The sequence below is a fragment of the Mus caroli genome, chromosome 2 (genome assembly GCF_900094665.2).
Source record: "Mus caroli chromosome 2, CAROLI_EIJ_v1.1, whole genome shotgun sequence".
Classification (NCBI taxonomy): Eukaryota; Metazoa; Chordata; class Mammalia; order Rodentia; family Muridae; genus Mus; species Mus caroli.
In genome coordinates, this window is record NC_034571.1 from 158,639,905 (window position 1) to 158,653,648 (window position 13,744).

General features: G+C 52.7%; 1 protein-coding gene across 2 annotated transcripts in view; it reads right to left on the minus strand.

Annotated features, from left to right (window-relative positions):
* Prex1 (phosphatidylinositol-3,4,5-trisphosphate dependent Rac exchange factor 1) overlaps positions 1-12,189 on the minus strand; it is a 149,081-nt gene extending 136,892 nt beyond the window's left edge. The window contains exon 1 of one of the 2 annotated variants that reach the window (XM_029472872.1): positions 11,872-12,169. In XM_029472872.1, the coding sequence (XP_029328732.1) occupies positions 11,872-12,075 (204 nt within the window). In that variant the 5' untranslated portion in view covers positions 12,076-12,169. Of the gene's footprint in view, positions 1-11,871 lie in introns of both variants that reach the window. The other variant, XM_021186170.2, reaches the window with a different exon arrangement.
* Between the last annotated feature and the right edge of the window lie 1,555 nt (positions 12,190-13,744).

Here is a 13,744-nt window from a genome sequence, read left to right on the forward strand (position 1 = left end):
GAAGTGGTTCTGAACACACCAGCACAGGTGGGTGTGTGAGAGTTCAGAGCACACATAAAGGGCTCGCTCTGACTTTAGGATGGCTGAGCGCAGGGGGGGGGCAAGGTGTAACTAATCCATTTCTTGGGGTTTGGTTTTGTGTTTTTTTTTTTTTTTTTTTTTTTTTTTTTTTTTGGTTTTTTGTTTTTAATCAGGTAACTAACTTCCTGAGCAGAAAACAAGGCTGTCTTCTTCTTTATCTATCACAGGAAAGCCGGGGCGGTCACCCTCAAGTGCATCGTGTCTGGGCTCAGAAGGCAAGCCACCAGGACACCTCATCTACACCTACAACCTGGCTACAAACAGTCCAAACTCCTCCCCTCCCTGCCTCCAAACTACCCCTCCCTGTGACCTGGCCAGACCCACAAGGAAGCTGGGACCTTGCCTGGAGAACCACCCTGGGGCACACAGCAGCAACCTGTAGGTAGCAGGGGTCTGCCTGGAGGTGAGGTGTGTCACCTGTCTCCTAGAGAGACACCTACCTACAAAGGAGGCAAGAGGCTCCAGAGATCTCCAAACAAACCGCCTTCTACCATGTCCCTGCTGAACACTATCACTGGCTCTCCACATCCCCAGTGAACCCGAAGTTCACACATGCACACCACACACACACATACACACCAGGCCCCAGCCAACCACATCCTATCTTCTCCCCTCTAAACATCCTAGCATCTATCTGTTCAACCAGTCAGGTACCATCCTGCCCCAGGGCCTTTGCACACATACTTCTCACTGCCTGTAACGCGTCTTGAAGCTCCCCCACCTCCACAGATGCCTTCCTTGACCACTCTTCATGAGCAGCTGTCACCAAACCTGTTACCTACATTTATTTCATGTGTCATCATCCCCACTGCAGACTTGAGCACATTCCCAAATCACTCTGAGCCTGGTGGTGGCCCATGCCTTTAATCCCAGCACTGGAGAGGCAGAAGCAGGTGGGTCTCTGAGTTCAAGGCCAGCCTGGTTCATGTTGGCCAGGGCTATACAGAGAAACCATGTCATGAGAGTAAAATGATAATAACAATGATGATGATGATGATGATATATGGTGACATCCACAGGAGTCTGTGCAAAGGATCAGAGATAACTGTTTAATGCCCAGCACACAGTAGGGCCTTGTATCATTACTACAACAATTCATCACTTTCAAGGACTCTTTCTGTGGTATCTGAGGACTCTGTGAGACACACCAAATCACAGCATGACACTTAGAACCTAGCACACACTTGTGTCCCCCGACCAAATGGGAAGTGAATTCATGAATAAAAGCACTCTGCTCTGTTCTCCAGGCAGAAGACACCCAGGCCCCAGAGGCTGCCAGCCACCTACCAACACCGGTCTATGACACCCTGGCCTCCTCCACCCAGAGTCAAGGGAGCACTGTCAGCTCCACACTGGGGAAGGAACCAGACCACGGACAAACACAGATTGAGTGCCTGACCACAAGACAAAGGAAGAGCCCTGCTGCCCGAGAAAGTGAAGAAAGCAGATGAAACTTCCCGCGCTCCGGCACAGAGAGGATGAAGGTCCCTTCTCCCCAACTTCCAGGGACACCGTGAACCTGCAGCCACCTGAGAAAACCCAGAGCACTGAGCCCCTCTCCCAGATCAGACCACTACATGCACTGCAGGAAGGGATCCTGGATGGCTCCAGGCAGCCACACTTCACAGGCGGGCAAACAGAGGCAAAGGATCAGATCCAAGGTCCCAGGAACAGAGCCAAAATATGAACGCAGCCAGAGTTGGTGCTCTTACCTGTAAGGGGAGAGAGAACACAGGGGCCACACTGCTGGGTGAAAAGCACAACACACCAGGTCCTCCCCGAAACACACACACACACACACACACAGTGGTTTCCCATGTTGCTACCGGTGCACATGAGCACCCAAAGGTTGGAACCCAAAGCTGGAAGCCAGAGAGAGCCCAGCCCAGTGGTTCTTATCAGAAGGCTCTGCTCACACCGCCCCTCATGGGACATCCAGCGACTTCTGAGACTTTCCTGATAGTCAGTCCCACTGGGCAGAGGCTGATCCTGGCATCTAGCTGGTGACAGATGACACTGAAATTGTTCCACAATGCAGAGAGTAGCCCCACTCTGTAGAACTGCAGCCCAGCATATCCTGACAAGCAGCTGGCTCCTCCAGGACTCACTTCTGGGACACTGGATTATAGGGTGACAGTCCCCAAGGCTCTGGGGACAGGACTCTGTCTAATTGCAGGGCCAGTGTCCCTCACACCAGCTTCTCACCTGGAAACAAAAGACTCAGCCCATGACCCATGGCTTGCTCTGTAGCTGGCAGAGCCATCTGAAGACCAGGGTGACGGCCCGTTCTACCCTGTCTAAGTAGTTAGGTGGGGAGGTCAGGGGACACACATTGGATTAGGGTAAGCCCCCTATGTCAGGATTCTACCCAGAGAGCTATTTTCCAGGAAAGCAAAAAGCAATCAGCAAATGATATTTGACACCGGTGGGAGCTGCCTACTCCAAAGACATCCTCTTGTAGGAAGAACCTGAGAAAGGACCAGCCCAGCAGGACCTGGCTCCTTGACCTAATCAAGGGAGTACTTTCTAGTTAGTACTCCTGCCCTGAGGTCTCCCAGGCCAGGAACTCCTGCACCATCCATCTCTCTTGGAGTGACAGGATCTGTGGCAGTCAGGAGGAGTGTGAGAATAATGGTGAATGGCCTTCCTGTATCTGAGAAAAAGCCATTCATTCACAGGACAAGAGCCTCACGTGCCCTGTTGGCGACTGGATTCCCTGGGCCTGGCTCACAGTCTGGAAGGGGCAGCAGGAGTCCCAAAAATACCTGTGCGCTGAGAGATGTAATCAGTGCCCAAATTTCCATCTGTCTGGGGCTCTGCTCGCCACAAACATGAAAATAGGGCCACCAAACCCAGACATCTGAGATGTTATCATCAAGGGTTCTCACTGGGGCCAGGGATATGGTTTAGCGGTAGAAAGCTTGCTTAGTATGTGCAAGGCCTTGGGTTCCATCCCCAACACCATAAGCTATCCAGTATCTCAGCTGGTAAAACACTCGCCTGACATGCAAGAAGTCCCAAGTTCAATTCCCAGCAATATAGAAATGGGTTGTGGCTGCACGCGTCTGTAATCTCAGCATTTAGAAGAGGAGATGAAGGACCAGAAATTAAGAGAACACTCTTCTCCAAGATTAAAACATTCCATCCTGCAGGGAGGTCAACAACAACAAAAGCAATTCAGGAACTCCCTGAAGCTGAGCAGAGTCACTAGGCCCCGCCCCTCCAGAGTAAGCAGAGACTAACCACAAAGACAGCCCAGACCAGGGCAGCTGCCTGCAAAGAACAACCAGCAGGGCTGTCTGGACGAGGACCAACTGAGGCATCTGGAAAAGACACTCTCCAACCTGTTGAGCTGCCTACAGGCTGTGCAGTGAGCTCCAGGTTTACAGCTCTGTGAGCTGTCACCCATGCTAGGTGGGCTTTGGTGATGCAGCTGTGTTTGAGTCATTTCTGCTCCTGTGAGTCACCCCTCACCCATATTCCTGTCAATAACCCAATAAAACTCATGGCTCACCAAGTTGAACTTTGCTGGTGTCTGTACTTTGGTCTATCTTGGGCCTCCTAGCTGGAAAGAGTGGATGAGTGTATTCTGTCTCCCCAGGAAAAAGTTTTGCCACACAACACGATTGGCACCCAAACAGGGACACGGCAGAAGCAAAGATGAGATGGGGAGGCGTGAGTGCATGGTCCTGGCTGTGGGTATCGAGGGATGTAAGTGAGGCTGAGGAGCCCGAGAAGAGCATCTACAGAGGAAACTGCAACAGAGATGTTCTTTCCTGTATGGAGTGTGCTAGTGTGTTAGTGTGCCCTTGTGCTACAGTGGCAGTTGTGGGCTTCTTGGTAGTAAGACATGCAACGGAGGCTGAGCCGTCAGGATTAGGAGTGTCTGTGGGAAGAACCGCAGGATGGCAGTCTTGATCGCAAGCCCGCTTGATGAATGGGATCCACCGTGTAAACAAGAACTGAACACAGTTGGGAGAAATCTTGCGATCTTTGAAATGGGCACACGGAGGTCAGCAAGCAGTGGCAGAGGTCGCCTGGCCTCTGCTGTGCGTGGTTGGACATGCGTATGCCGAGGCTGACGTGGCAGTGTCGAAGGAGCTGGTTTCGGAGCCACCGCAACAAAAGGGAGATGCAGCTAGCCATGTTAGCCGCTGATTTGGTAACTATGAGGCAAACAAGTGGATGAGAAAGGTGGTAAAAGCAATAAAAGATCTCCCTCAAGTCCAACCTCCAGTAGAAAAGGAGGAAGATCTGCAATACAGCATGCAGATGGGGGATATGCTGGCTGGTTCTGTGTGTCAACTTGACACAGCTGGAGTTATCACAAAGAAAGGAGCTTCAGTTGGGGAAATGCCTCCATGTGATCCAGCTGTGGGGCATTTTCTCAATTAATGAGCAAGGGAGAAAGGCCCCTTGTGGGTGGGGCCATCTCTGGGCTGGGAGTCTTGGGTTCTATAAGAGAGCAGGCTGAGCAAGCCAGGGGGAAGCAAGCCAGTAAAGAACATCCCTCCATGGCCTCTGCATCAGCTTCTGCTCCCTGACCTGCTTGAGTTCCAGTCCTGACTTCCTTGGTGATGAACAGCAATGTGGAAGTGTAAGTCGAATAAACCCTTTCCTCCCCAACTTGCTCCTTGGTCATGATGTTTGTGCAGGAATAGAAACCCTGACTAAGGCAGGGGCATTAACCACGGTCCAATGGAAGAAACTCGTGTGATCGGGCAATATTCAGCATTTAAACTGCTGGAATTAGGGAAGACTTTTAAACCATCAGTGAAAGAGCCTGTTACAGCTCTGGCTTGTGAAGCTGGGGGACATGAAAGCAGATGGGAGACCAAGTCTGGCTGCCGAGGAGGCAGCAAAAAAAACTGAGTGATGTGACTTGCCATCCCTCCTTAAGACAAGCCTGAGACGGTGTGAGGGAAACCAGTCCCTCCCAGACTGGCTTATCAGAGCCATTAGGAACACATGGTTATCTCCATCTGAGGTCCCCACAAACACCAGGAGCTGGCAGACCATAGAGGAGGGGCAGGCACTATTAAAGGAGCTAGGAAAGGAATAAGAGGAGCTATGTTTGACCCAGAGTTCACTGGGCCAGGTAGAACCCTGTTCACCAAAGAGGTTGTTGTTGTTGTTGTTTGTTTGTTTGTTTGTTTAAAGCTGAGCTAACAGGGACCTGGAGGTTGGTTTGGACTTTTAGCGTCTGCTGAGTCGGTTGGTGGGGCAAGATCTTTATAAAGTAGGGAAGGCTTGAGCAGCACGCAGAAAAGTCTGTCAAGTGTGAGAGCATCCGGGAGGAGACAGTAAAAAGGTCTGTCTGGGTTACTGGGTAACTGTGGCAAGATCTGTGTGTATCAAGCTGGAATTCTAAGGAAGAGCTGATAGAAAGCCCAACTGTGTCCGCTAAGGGGTTTCTGGGTGGCCTTAAAACCTGGGAGCAGTTTACAGAAACTGTTACAGAACAATACAAGGGAAGACAGTCAAACCTGCCCCAGGGTGGGTCATTATCCCAAAACTAAGGAGGGTATATTTACCTCCAGCAAAAGGTTATACTAGGGGCAGAGAGAGTTTTCCCAGTCAGGAATTCCCCCAACAGCCAGGTATGGTGGACGGAGTAGCAACAGGTACAGCTACATCCACATTGCCAGCTTGGGGGGTTCTGACCCAGGAAGCCAGCGGGTGCAGCTGGTGAGAGCAGGGCCTCATCCCCCACACCCCCTAGGCCCTGAGTAGGTCTGAGCAAATTCAGCCAGGCCCACTGAGTTCATCAGGTGTGGGGAACTGAAGGGAGGCTCTGTGGGAGAACTGCGGGGGATATGGAAATGGCTTAGAGAGAATGACTAAGGATTACAGGGAGCTAATGAAGTTAGCGCCCCCCTCTCCATGCTTTGTAACCAATCTTGATCTCTGGAGGAGGCGATTGATGCAAATTTGTGGGCTCTTCCCGGGCTATCTTAGACTTTGCTTGTGTTAGGTTTTATTGTCTCAGTTGTGAACCTCTGGGATGACGCCTCCTGAGAAAGGACCACAATAGACTCTCAGGGCTTTGCCTAGGCTATGTAACGCCACGGGTGGCTTGGGATGTCTCCTCATCACCTGCAAGAGGTTCTTGTTCTATAGATGACATAAGGTTGGGTGTTTTGCAAATCTGGAAAGCCGGTGATGCTTCTACCTACCCTGCAACCCTGCTGGGGCTGGGTGAATTGAAAAGGCTGCTAAGTGACAACCCTAGTCCCGGGGTGGGGAGGGGGATGGGCTACCTCCTTGTGAATTGTTAGCCAGGAAAGCCCCAGAGGCTCCACAAACCATAAAGGCTATTGCCACAGCTGCTGGTCACATGCCAATCATACGGCAAGACCCTAATGCTGAAGACACTACACGTGCATGCATGTGTGTGTACATGCTCTGCCTGCAGGACATGGAGAAACTAAGCTAGATTGAACTGGGAAGTGCCAGCCTGACAGCAGACCTTCAGAATCCCAGAGATGGCCTGCAGGGCACTAGTAGAGAACTGTCACCAACATTCCTGCCAGGCTACAGACCCTGGGAGCTGAAACACTGACAGGCAAGGCAGGCTGTGCGGGCTTGCACAATAGTGGTTTGATTGTCATAGGTACAGCCTTCCAATCAGATTTAAGGCCTACACCACAAGAAAGGGTTTACATCTGGTACTGTAAGTCAGAACAAAAACTTGTGGCTGGGGAGGTGCTAAGTCACTAGATGGACGTGTCATGCCTGTCCCATAGATGTGTTTATGCCCATCATTTATCAGCCTCAACTCATAACCCCCTGTGAAGCTTCTGAGAACAAGTGACTGTCACCGTTGCGTGGTGGCCTATTTCTTAGTCATAAGTGGACATCTATGGTCACTCCTTCCAAAGCTTGGGGATCACTGGGGAGGAGGGGGGCAGGATATATGTAAGAGCAGGAGGAAGTGTTAGGGTGTTGTATAACAGTCTCCTTCAAGATTAAAACATTCCATCCTACAGGGAGCTCCTTAAGCAAGGAGGTGAACAACCAAAAGGTAGCTTCCGGAACTCCCTGAAGCTGAGCAGACTCACCAGGCCCCTTCCTGCCAGATGAGCTGCCTGGAAGAAGCAGAAACCAGCCCAGCTGCTGGAAGAGGTGTAGACCAGCTGAGCTACCTGGAAGGGACACTCTCCAGCCCCCTGAGCTGCTGCAGGTGGTGGTGTGTGCTCCAGGTTCCCAGCTTCCTGAGCTGCAACCTGTGCTGGATGGGCTTTGATGAGGCAGCTGTCGTGGAGTCATTTCTGCTCCCGTGAGTAGCCAACCCCTCCCCAATACAAGTGACCCCAATAAAGCTCATTGGTTCACCAAGCTAGACTTTGGTGGTATCTATACTTTGGTCTGTTGTAGGATCCTTAACTGGAGTGAGTAGATTCCTCTTCCCAGGAAAAGTTTTGTCATGTGACACAAGGTCATCCTAGGCTGCACGGCAGGTCCACTGCCAGTTTGGACTACAGGAGATCTAATATCAAAAAACAAATAAATTAAAACTGGGGAGCTGGCAAGATGGTTCAGTGGGCAGGGATGGGCTTCCAGGATTAACGACCTGAGTTTGGTCCCTGGGATTCATCTGGTATGGTCCCCTGACCTGATGCATTGACCTCGTGCACACACACACACACACACACACACACACACACACGCATGAATAGTGTAATAAGGTTTTAAAGGTTTTCATCAGCTCTGGTCCAAGCTCTCTGTGCTGTACATGTTCACGTGTGTAGGTGTTCATGTATGTGTATATGTGCATGCACATGTGTGCACATGAATCGGGAGACCCAACGTTGATGCCAGTTGCCCTCCTTGATCTCTCTCCCCTATCTATACTGAGGCAGGGTCTCTGACTGAGCCCCTAGCTTTCCCACTGGCTGGTCACATTGCCCCAAGGGTCCCATCTCTACATAGCAAGTGCAGAGATTAAAAACGGACAGCCACACCTGCCTAGCTTTTCCCTGGGCTCTAGAGATCTGAACTCTTGTCTTCACACTTGCAAGGCCAGTGCTTTACCCACTGAGCTGTCTCCCCGCCCCCATGATTACTGTTTACGTCCCCAAGGCAGAACTGCTGTGCACACACTTCGCAGCACCCTGCTTTTCCATACACAAGCCCACAAAGATGCCCAAAGCCACTAGGTACTCATTCTGACCAGAAGACTGCAGAACCCAAAGTGTGCCCTGCACACCCAGCCCAGGCCCTTTTCCCTAGGGTAGGGCTAGGAACATAGGGGAAAAAAAAAAAAAGGCAAAAACAAAGCAAAACAAGGAGTGACTCTGCAAACCACAATGTCTTGTTTTGGTGAGCAGGCTCTGGAGAGAACATCTTTATTAGTCTCCTCCCCCAAAAAGCAGAAGCATGAGATGCATTCTGGGAGCTGTGTACCCACGATCCCTTGGGGTGGGCCTGAGAAGACCCTCCGGATGCCTGGAAATGACAAGGTCTCTGTCCTCACCCAAGAGGAGTCCTCAGGGCAAGGCTGGCAGACCCCCTCACCCGAAACCCCAGGGCTTTCTGCCCACCATGCAGTATCTTCTTCCTTGCCAGCACTCACTCTAACCAACCCAACCAAGGAACAGGGAGTGAAGGACTCAGCCAGTCTAACTCTAAAGGGACATCCTATCTACCAACGGTTGCCCCAAAACACCATCATCGGTCTGCAACCGCCTACTTGTGTGTCAGATAGTAGGCATTAACTTCAAGCTCATTCAAGTTCCATGATACCTGTGTCAAAGAGCTGCTCCACTGCACCCACAGATGTGGAAACTGAGGCATGGTACAAGTTGGTCTATGGGGGAAAGCCTGGCCCCACACTCACCACCAATAAACCCAGAGCAAAGAGGACATGGGGCCACCGGGGAGCTCACTTCAACTTGCTGCCTCAGTTTCTTCATCTGTCAGTGGGCTCTCAACAGCACCCTTCTCTCGGAGGGGTTAAGTGGCTGCCACAGGCAGAATGCTGGGCACTAAATGACAAAGGTCAGCTCTTACATAATGGCGCCTGTCATGTTACTATCCCCACTGGCGCTGTCCAAAACAGCCCAAGATCTCAAAGTAGAGACCCAAGGTTCCCAGTCAAACCACACACACACACCACCATCCCCACACCACCCCTGCACGGTCAGTAGCATCTACAGTGGCCTAAGACTGTGCTAACATCGCCATAACGCATCCCACCTTTTCTGCTTCCTCAGCTGAGGTCCTAGGATCCTAGGAGACAAGGAATGGCACAACCCAGTATCTGGATGAAGTCTAAATCCAGTGTGGACACACTGAAGGAGCTCTGAAGCCTCAGGAGGGGAACAGAACAGACTCTTTGGTTTCCGTAGCTGGAATCTAGAGATCAACAGGAAACTCAATGGAAGTCCCCAGGCTTTCTCTTAGTGAAGGCTCAGACCCCATTTCCTCCGGGCAGCTCCCTATGACAGCCTCCTCTGTGGAAGCTCAACCTACTACCCTATTCACCTGTAAGATTAATTATCACATAACGAATAACCCCAGTTGATATTTACATAGCTGACTGCCTGCAGGCACTGCTTAGAGTATTCAAGATAAGTTACACAATCCTATAAAACCAACAGAACAACCTCTAGTCTCCTCTTCCACTTTATAAGGGAATAAGGGCCCAAAGATGTCAAGCCAGCTTGCCTTAAATCACAGAGCCAAAGGCCTCACACCACACAGTCTGGCTCTGAATTTGGAGCTTGGACCTTATATTATATTATTTATCTGTCTGGCTGTTTGTTCGTTTGTTATTTGTTTATTTATTTTCAGGGGTGCACGTATGCTATGGTGTGGCCTTAGGGATCAAACTCAGGTTCTCAGGTTTAGAGGCAAGTGCCTTGAAAGCTCTTATCCATCTCACCAGCTTAAGCTCTGGACTTTTTAAAGAACCCATTTTGCCACTGTAAAACTACACTGGCTCCTCCCAGACAGCCAGGAGCCCAGGGAACCCCCTCGAGCCAGGGTGTACAAAAGCTGACAAGTTGGGGTGGGGAGAATCCCAGAAGAGCTGCCCGCCCTTCTGTGCCCTGCTGCATGCAGGAAAGCCCGGGTGGTCAGAAGAGCATGCAGCTCCCGGCCAAGCTTCCAGGACTAAGTGGCCTCCCTCAGGTTGCCTGAGGGCCATTGCCCAGAGGCCAGAGGTGGCCTCCAGGGCTCACAGGGCAAGACACACTACTCAGGTTACACAATCAGTCCTCCACTTCTGGCACTGGCTTGGGGACCCAAGTAAGGGCAAGGCAGAAAAGCAGCCTGGGGTCCCCTGCTCTTGTACACGTGGGGAAACTGAGGTCAGCACAGGAAGCAAGACACAACAATGTCTGTCTAGCTCATCTCAGAACGCCCCAGTCACACAATGGCTGTCCACAAACGACAGGTGTCCTGGGATGACTTGAAAGTCAAAGAAAACTTCCCCCCCCCCCTGGTTTCTTTAATTCTAAGAATGTGGACTCCAATCAATTTCCATTATCCTAGCAGCCCCAGACTCTCCGTAGGGACGATTTAAAACCGCAGTTACCTAGCACAACAGCCAGGGGCACACATGGGGGAGTGGGTATTGTTTTTTTTTTTTCCTCATTAATATAAAAACTAGTTTACATTTCCTGTTTCTTTTTAAGGCTGAGTAGCTCAGCCACTGCGAGGGGGAAGTGAGGAGTTCCCTAGAATCTGTCATTGCTCAGCAATGCCAAGAGTGGCTGCCTCTTTCATTTAGAAACTGCCAGCTTCAAGCCCTGCCCAATTCTCTCTCTCTCTCTCTCTCTCTCTCTCTCTCTCTCTCTCTCTCTCTCTCTCTCTCTCTCTCTCCCTCCCTCCCTCCTCCCCCCCCCAGCCCCCTTCTCAACTGTGAGAGAGGAAGAGATGGGAAAGAAAGCCAACCCTGTCTTATTCTCACAGGCCTTTCCAGAAGTATCCTTGGGCCAAACGGCTTTCAATGCCTCCACACAGCGTCTCTCCCCCCCCCTTCGTACTCCCTCCTCCCTCAGTGTGAACCCCCCCACACCGACCTCACACAGACTCCCCTACATCCTTAAGCCACTGAGTGTTTCTTTTTCCCAGATGGAGAGAACTCCAGTGTGATTCGGGGGTCTCTTGAAACACACACACAAACGCACGCCTTCCTGAAGCAGGGTTAAGACTTCCTCCAACCCAAGAAGGGAGTTAAAGCGGCCCCAGCAGGAGGCACGGAGATTAAAGCCCTCAGGTCTCTAAGACCAGCCCTTCCCACCCCCTCCAGTTTTCTCACTTCCTAGGAGGGTAGGGAAGTGGCCCCTTCCTCATTCTCACTAGAGACACCGGGGCAACTACGCACCGGAGTTTAAAGCCCCCGCAGGGCTGCCCTGGGTCACCGCCCTGCATCCAACCCTACGACGTAGCCTGCAGAACTATCCAGAGCAAGGGACTCAACCTCTCTGGAGCCGAACTCTTCCCTGGTCTTAAGGATCCGAAAATATAACCTACTGATGAGCCCGGTAACGGCACAGCCTGCCGATACCAGTGTAAGGTGCGTGGTACACAGACGCACTCGGACGCTGTTTTGCAGTCTAAGGCTTTGGCTGTGCAATTCGAGCTGGGGCAAGGTTACGGAGCCCAGGGTCCCCGGTGCAGCTAAGGAGCCCCTGCCCGGGCTTCTCCCTACACTGGCCCCCCAGCGGGGCGGCCCCGGGCAGCGGCCGCGCGGATGTAACCATTTTCAAACTATGCACAAGGCGGGGAGCCACAGACAAAAGCGCAACGCGGGCCGGCCGGCCACAGGTGGCGGGAGCTCACCGACTGCAGGAAACGCAAGGTGCCCACGTAGTCGCGCTCGGTGCCCAGGATCTCGTTGAGTACGCACAGACGGAGGCGCAGCTGGCGCTCCGAGTCGCGGGCGGCCGCGCACGGCCCGGAGACGGGGCCGCGAGCATCGGGATGCGCACCGTCCCCGCCTGGGTCCCCGCCGCCGTCACCACCACCGCTGCCGGGTGCCTCCATAGCCGCGCGGCGCCCGAACTTCCCGCGCCGAGGTCGTGCCGCGGCTTAGGCGTCCGGGCTCCGCATCCCGGACAGGCGCCGCTCAGCGGGCCCGGGGCAGGCGGAGCGGGGGCGGGACCTGGGCGGAGCCATGGGGACGTGGGCGGGGCCTTGGTAGAGAGGGCTGAGCAATGGGTGGGGAAGGAGGCGGGGTCAATCTGCTAGTGGGCGGGGGTCTTTGTAGAAAATGGACCGGGTGAGGCGGCACCTCATGCGGAAACTGGGCGGGGACTAATGGAGAATGGACTGAGCTGGGGCGGAGTCTGGTGGGATTGGGCGGGGATTGGGCGGAGCCCCCTCCCTGCTTCCAGGGAGCGTCGGCCAAGAGCCGGTTCGTGCGCGCGCCGCACAGTCAGAGTTCGGGGCTGGAGATGCGTCGCCCCGGACCCCGGTCAGGTCGTGGTTCTGCTGAGTCTGTAGGCCAAGACCCATTCAGCAGTTCTGCAAGAGCAGCTCGCGCCATCCACGCGTAAGGAGTGCCCCGTGGGTGATCTGCTGGAGCCGGATCAGCGACCACCACGCGCATCTCCTGACGCCCGGAAGAGCAGCTCGACGCCCCCACCGACACGGCCGCTCATGCCCTCGGCTTGCGGTGACCTTGGAAGAACTCTAGCTGCATCTTTGTCCTTACTTCTGTTTCTCTTTCCGTCGGAGCTCTGCGCCTACTGTCCCAGCGCTCCCCATCCCTAAGCAAAGGTGCCCACTTGGACGAGACCATTGCAGGGAGCGACCCTCGTACCCACCCGAGATAAAGCCAAAATGGGAATTTTGCTGCCAGCCGGCAGGCTGTTCTGTGTGACCTTGATCTTTCAAACGTTCAGTTAACGTGCTCACCCCTCTTTACCCTCGAGAGGCACTGGGACCTGAGTCAGCCTCTGGGGTTCAGCCCCTCATTGATGACCTTGGTCGGCACCCCCATCCCATCTAAAGCTCCTCCATTTGCCTCACAGTACAACGGGAAGAACAGTAACACCTAACTCTTAGGGACCAGCATACGGCTGGGCCATAGTCCCTGGAAAGTGATTTTAACACCCTAGAAAGTCTTATCTTCGTTCTTAATTATTCCTGCCTTTGTCAACTGCCCTCTTGACCAGACCTCTGAACTGCTTGTTCAATCCCTACCTGCCCTGCCTCATATCTATTATCTCCTATGGAGTCAGTCCCTGTTTCACAAAATAGCCTCTGTGGAGTGTCATCATCTCTGGGGCAGGAGCACTGTCGCCTATTTACTTCCCTTCAAGATGCCTAGAATAGTTCTCTGGGGCCTTGAAGTAAAACTGTCTTTTGCACAAGGATAGAGGAGAGACTGTGGTAGCTCCTGCTACCCCTGGCCCTGTTCCTTTGGGGCCTAGGGCACCGTGACATTTAATGTGGGCAAGGTATCCTAGATAAATGGATGTAAATGGGGTGAGCCCATCAGGTATTGGTCATGGAGTGAGTGTCTCCGAAAAATCATTAGCTTCTTGTTCCTGAGCTTTCCCGACATTACACTGCTTCTGTCCTTAGATCCAGCACCTTTTTGGGTTTCAGTGGGCCCTGTCTTGAAATCATTACTCGCTAGCTGGTAGCAGTCACGAGCCAGCCAAATCCAGCTGACTGGGTGACCTTGGCCAAGACACTTCACTTTTCT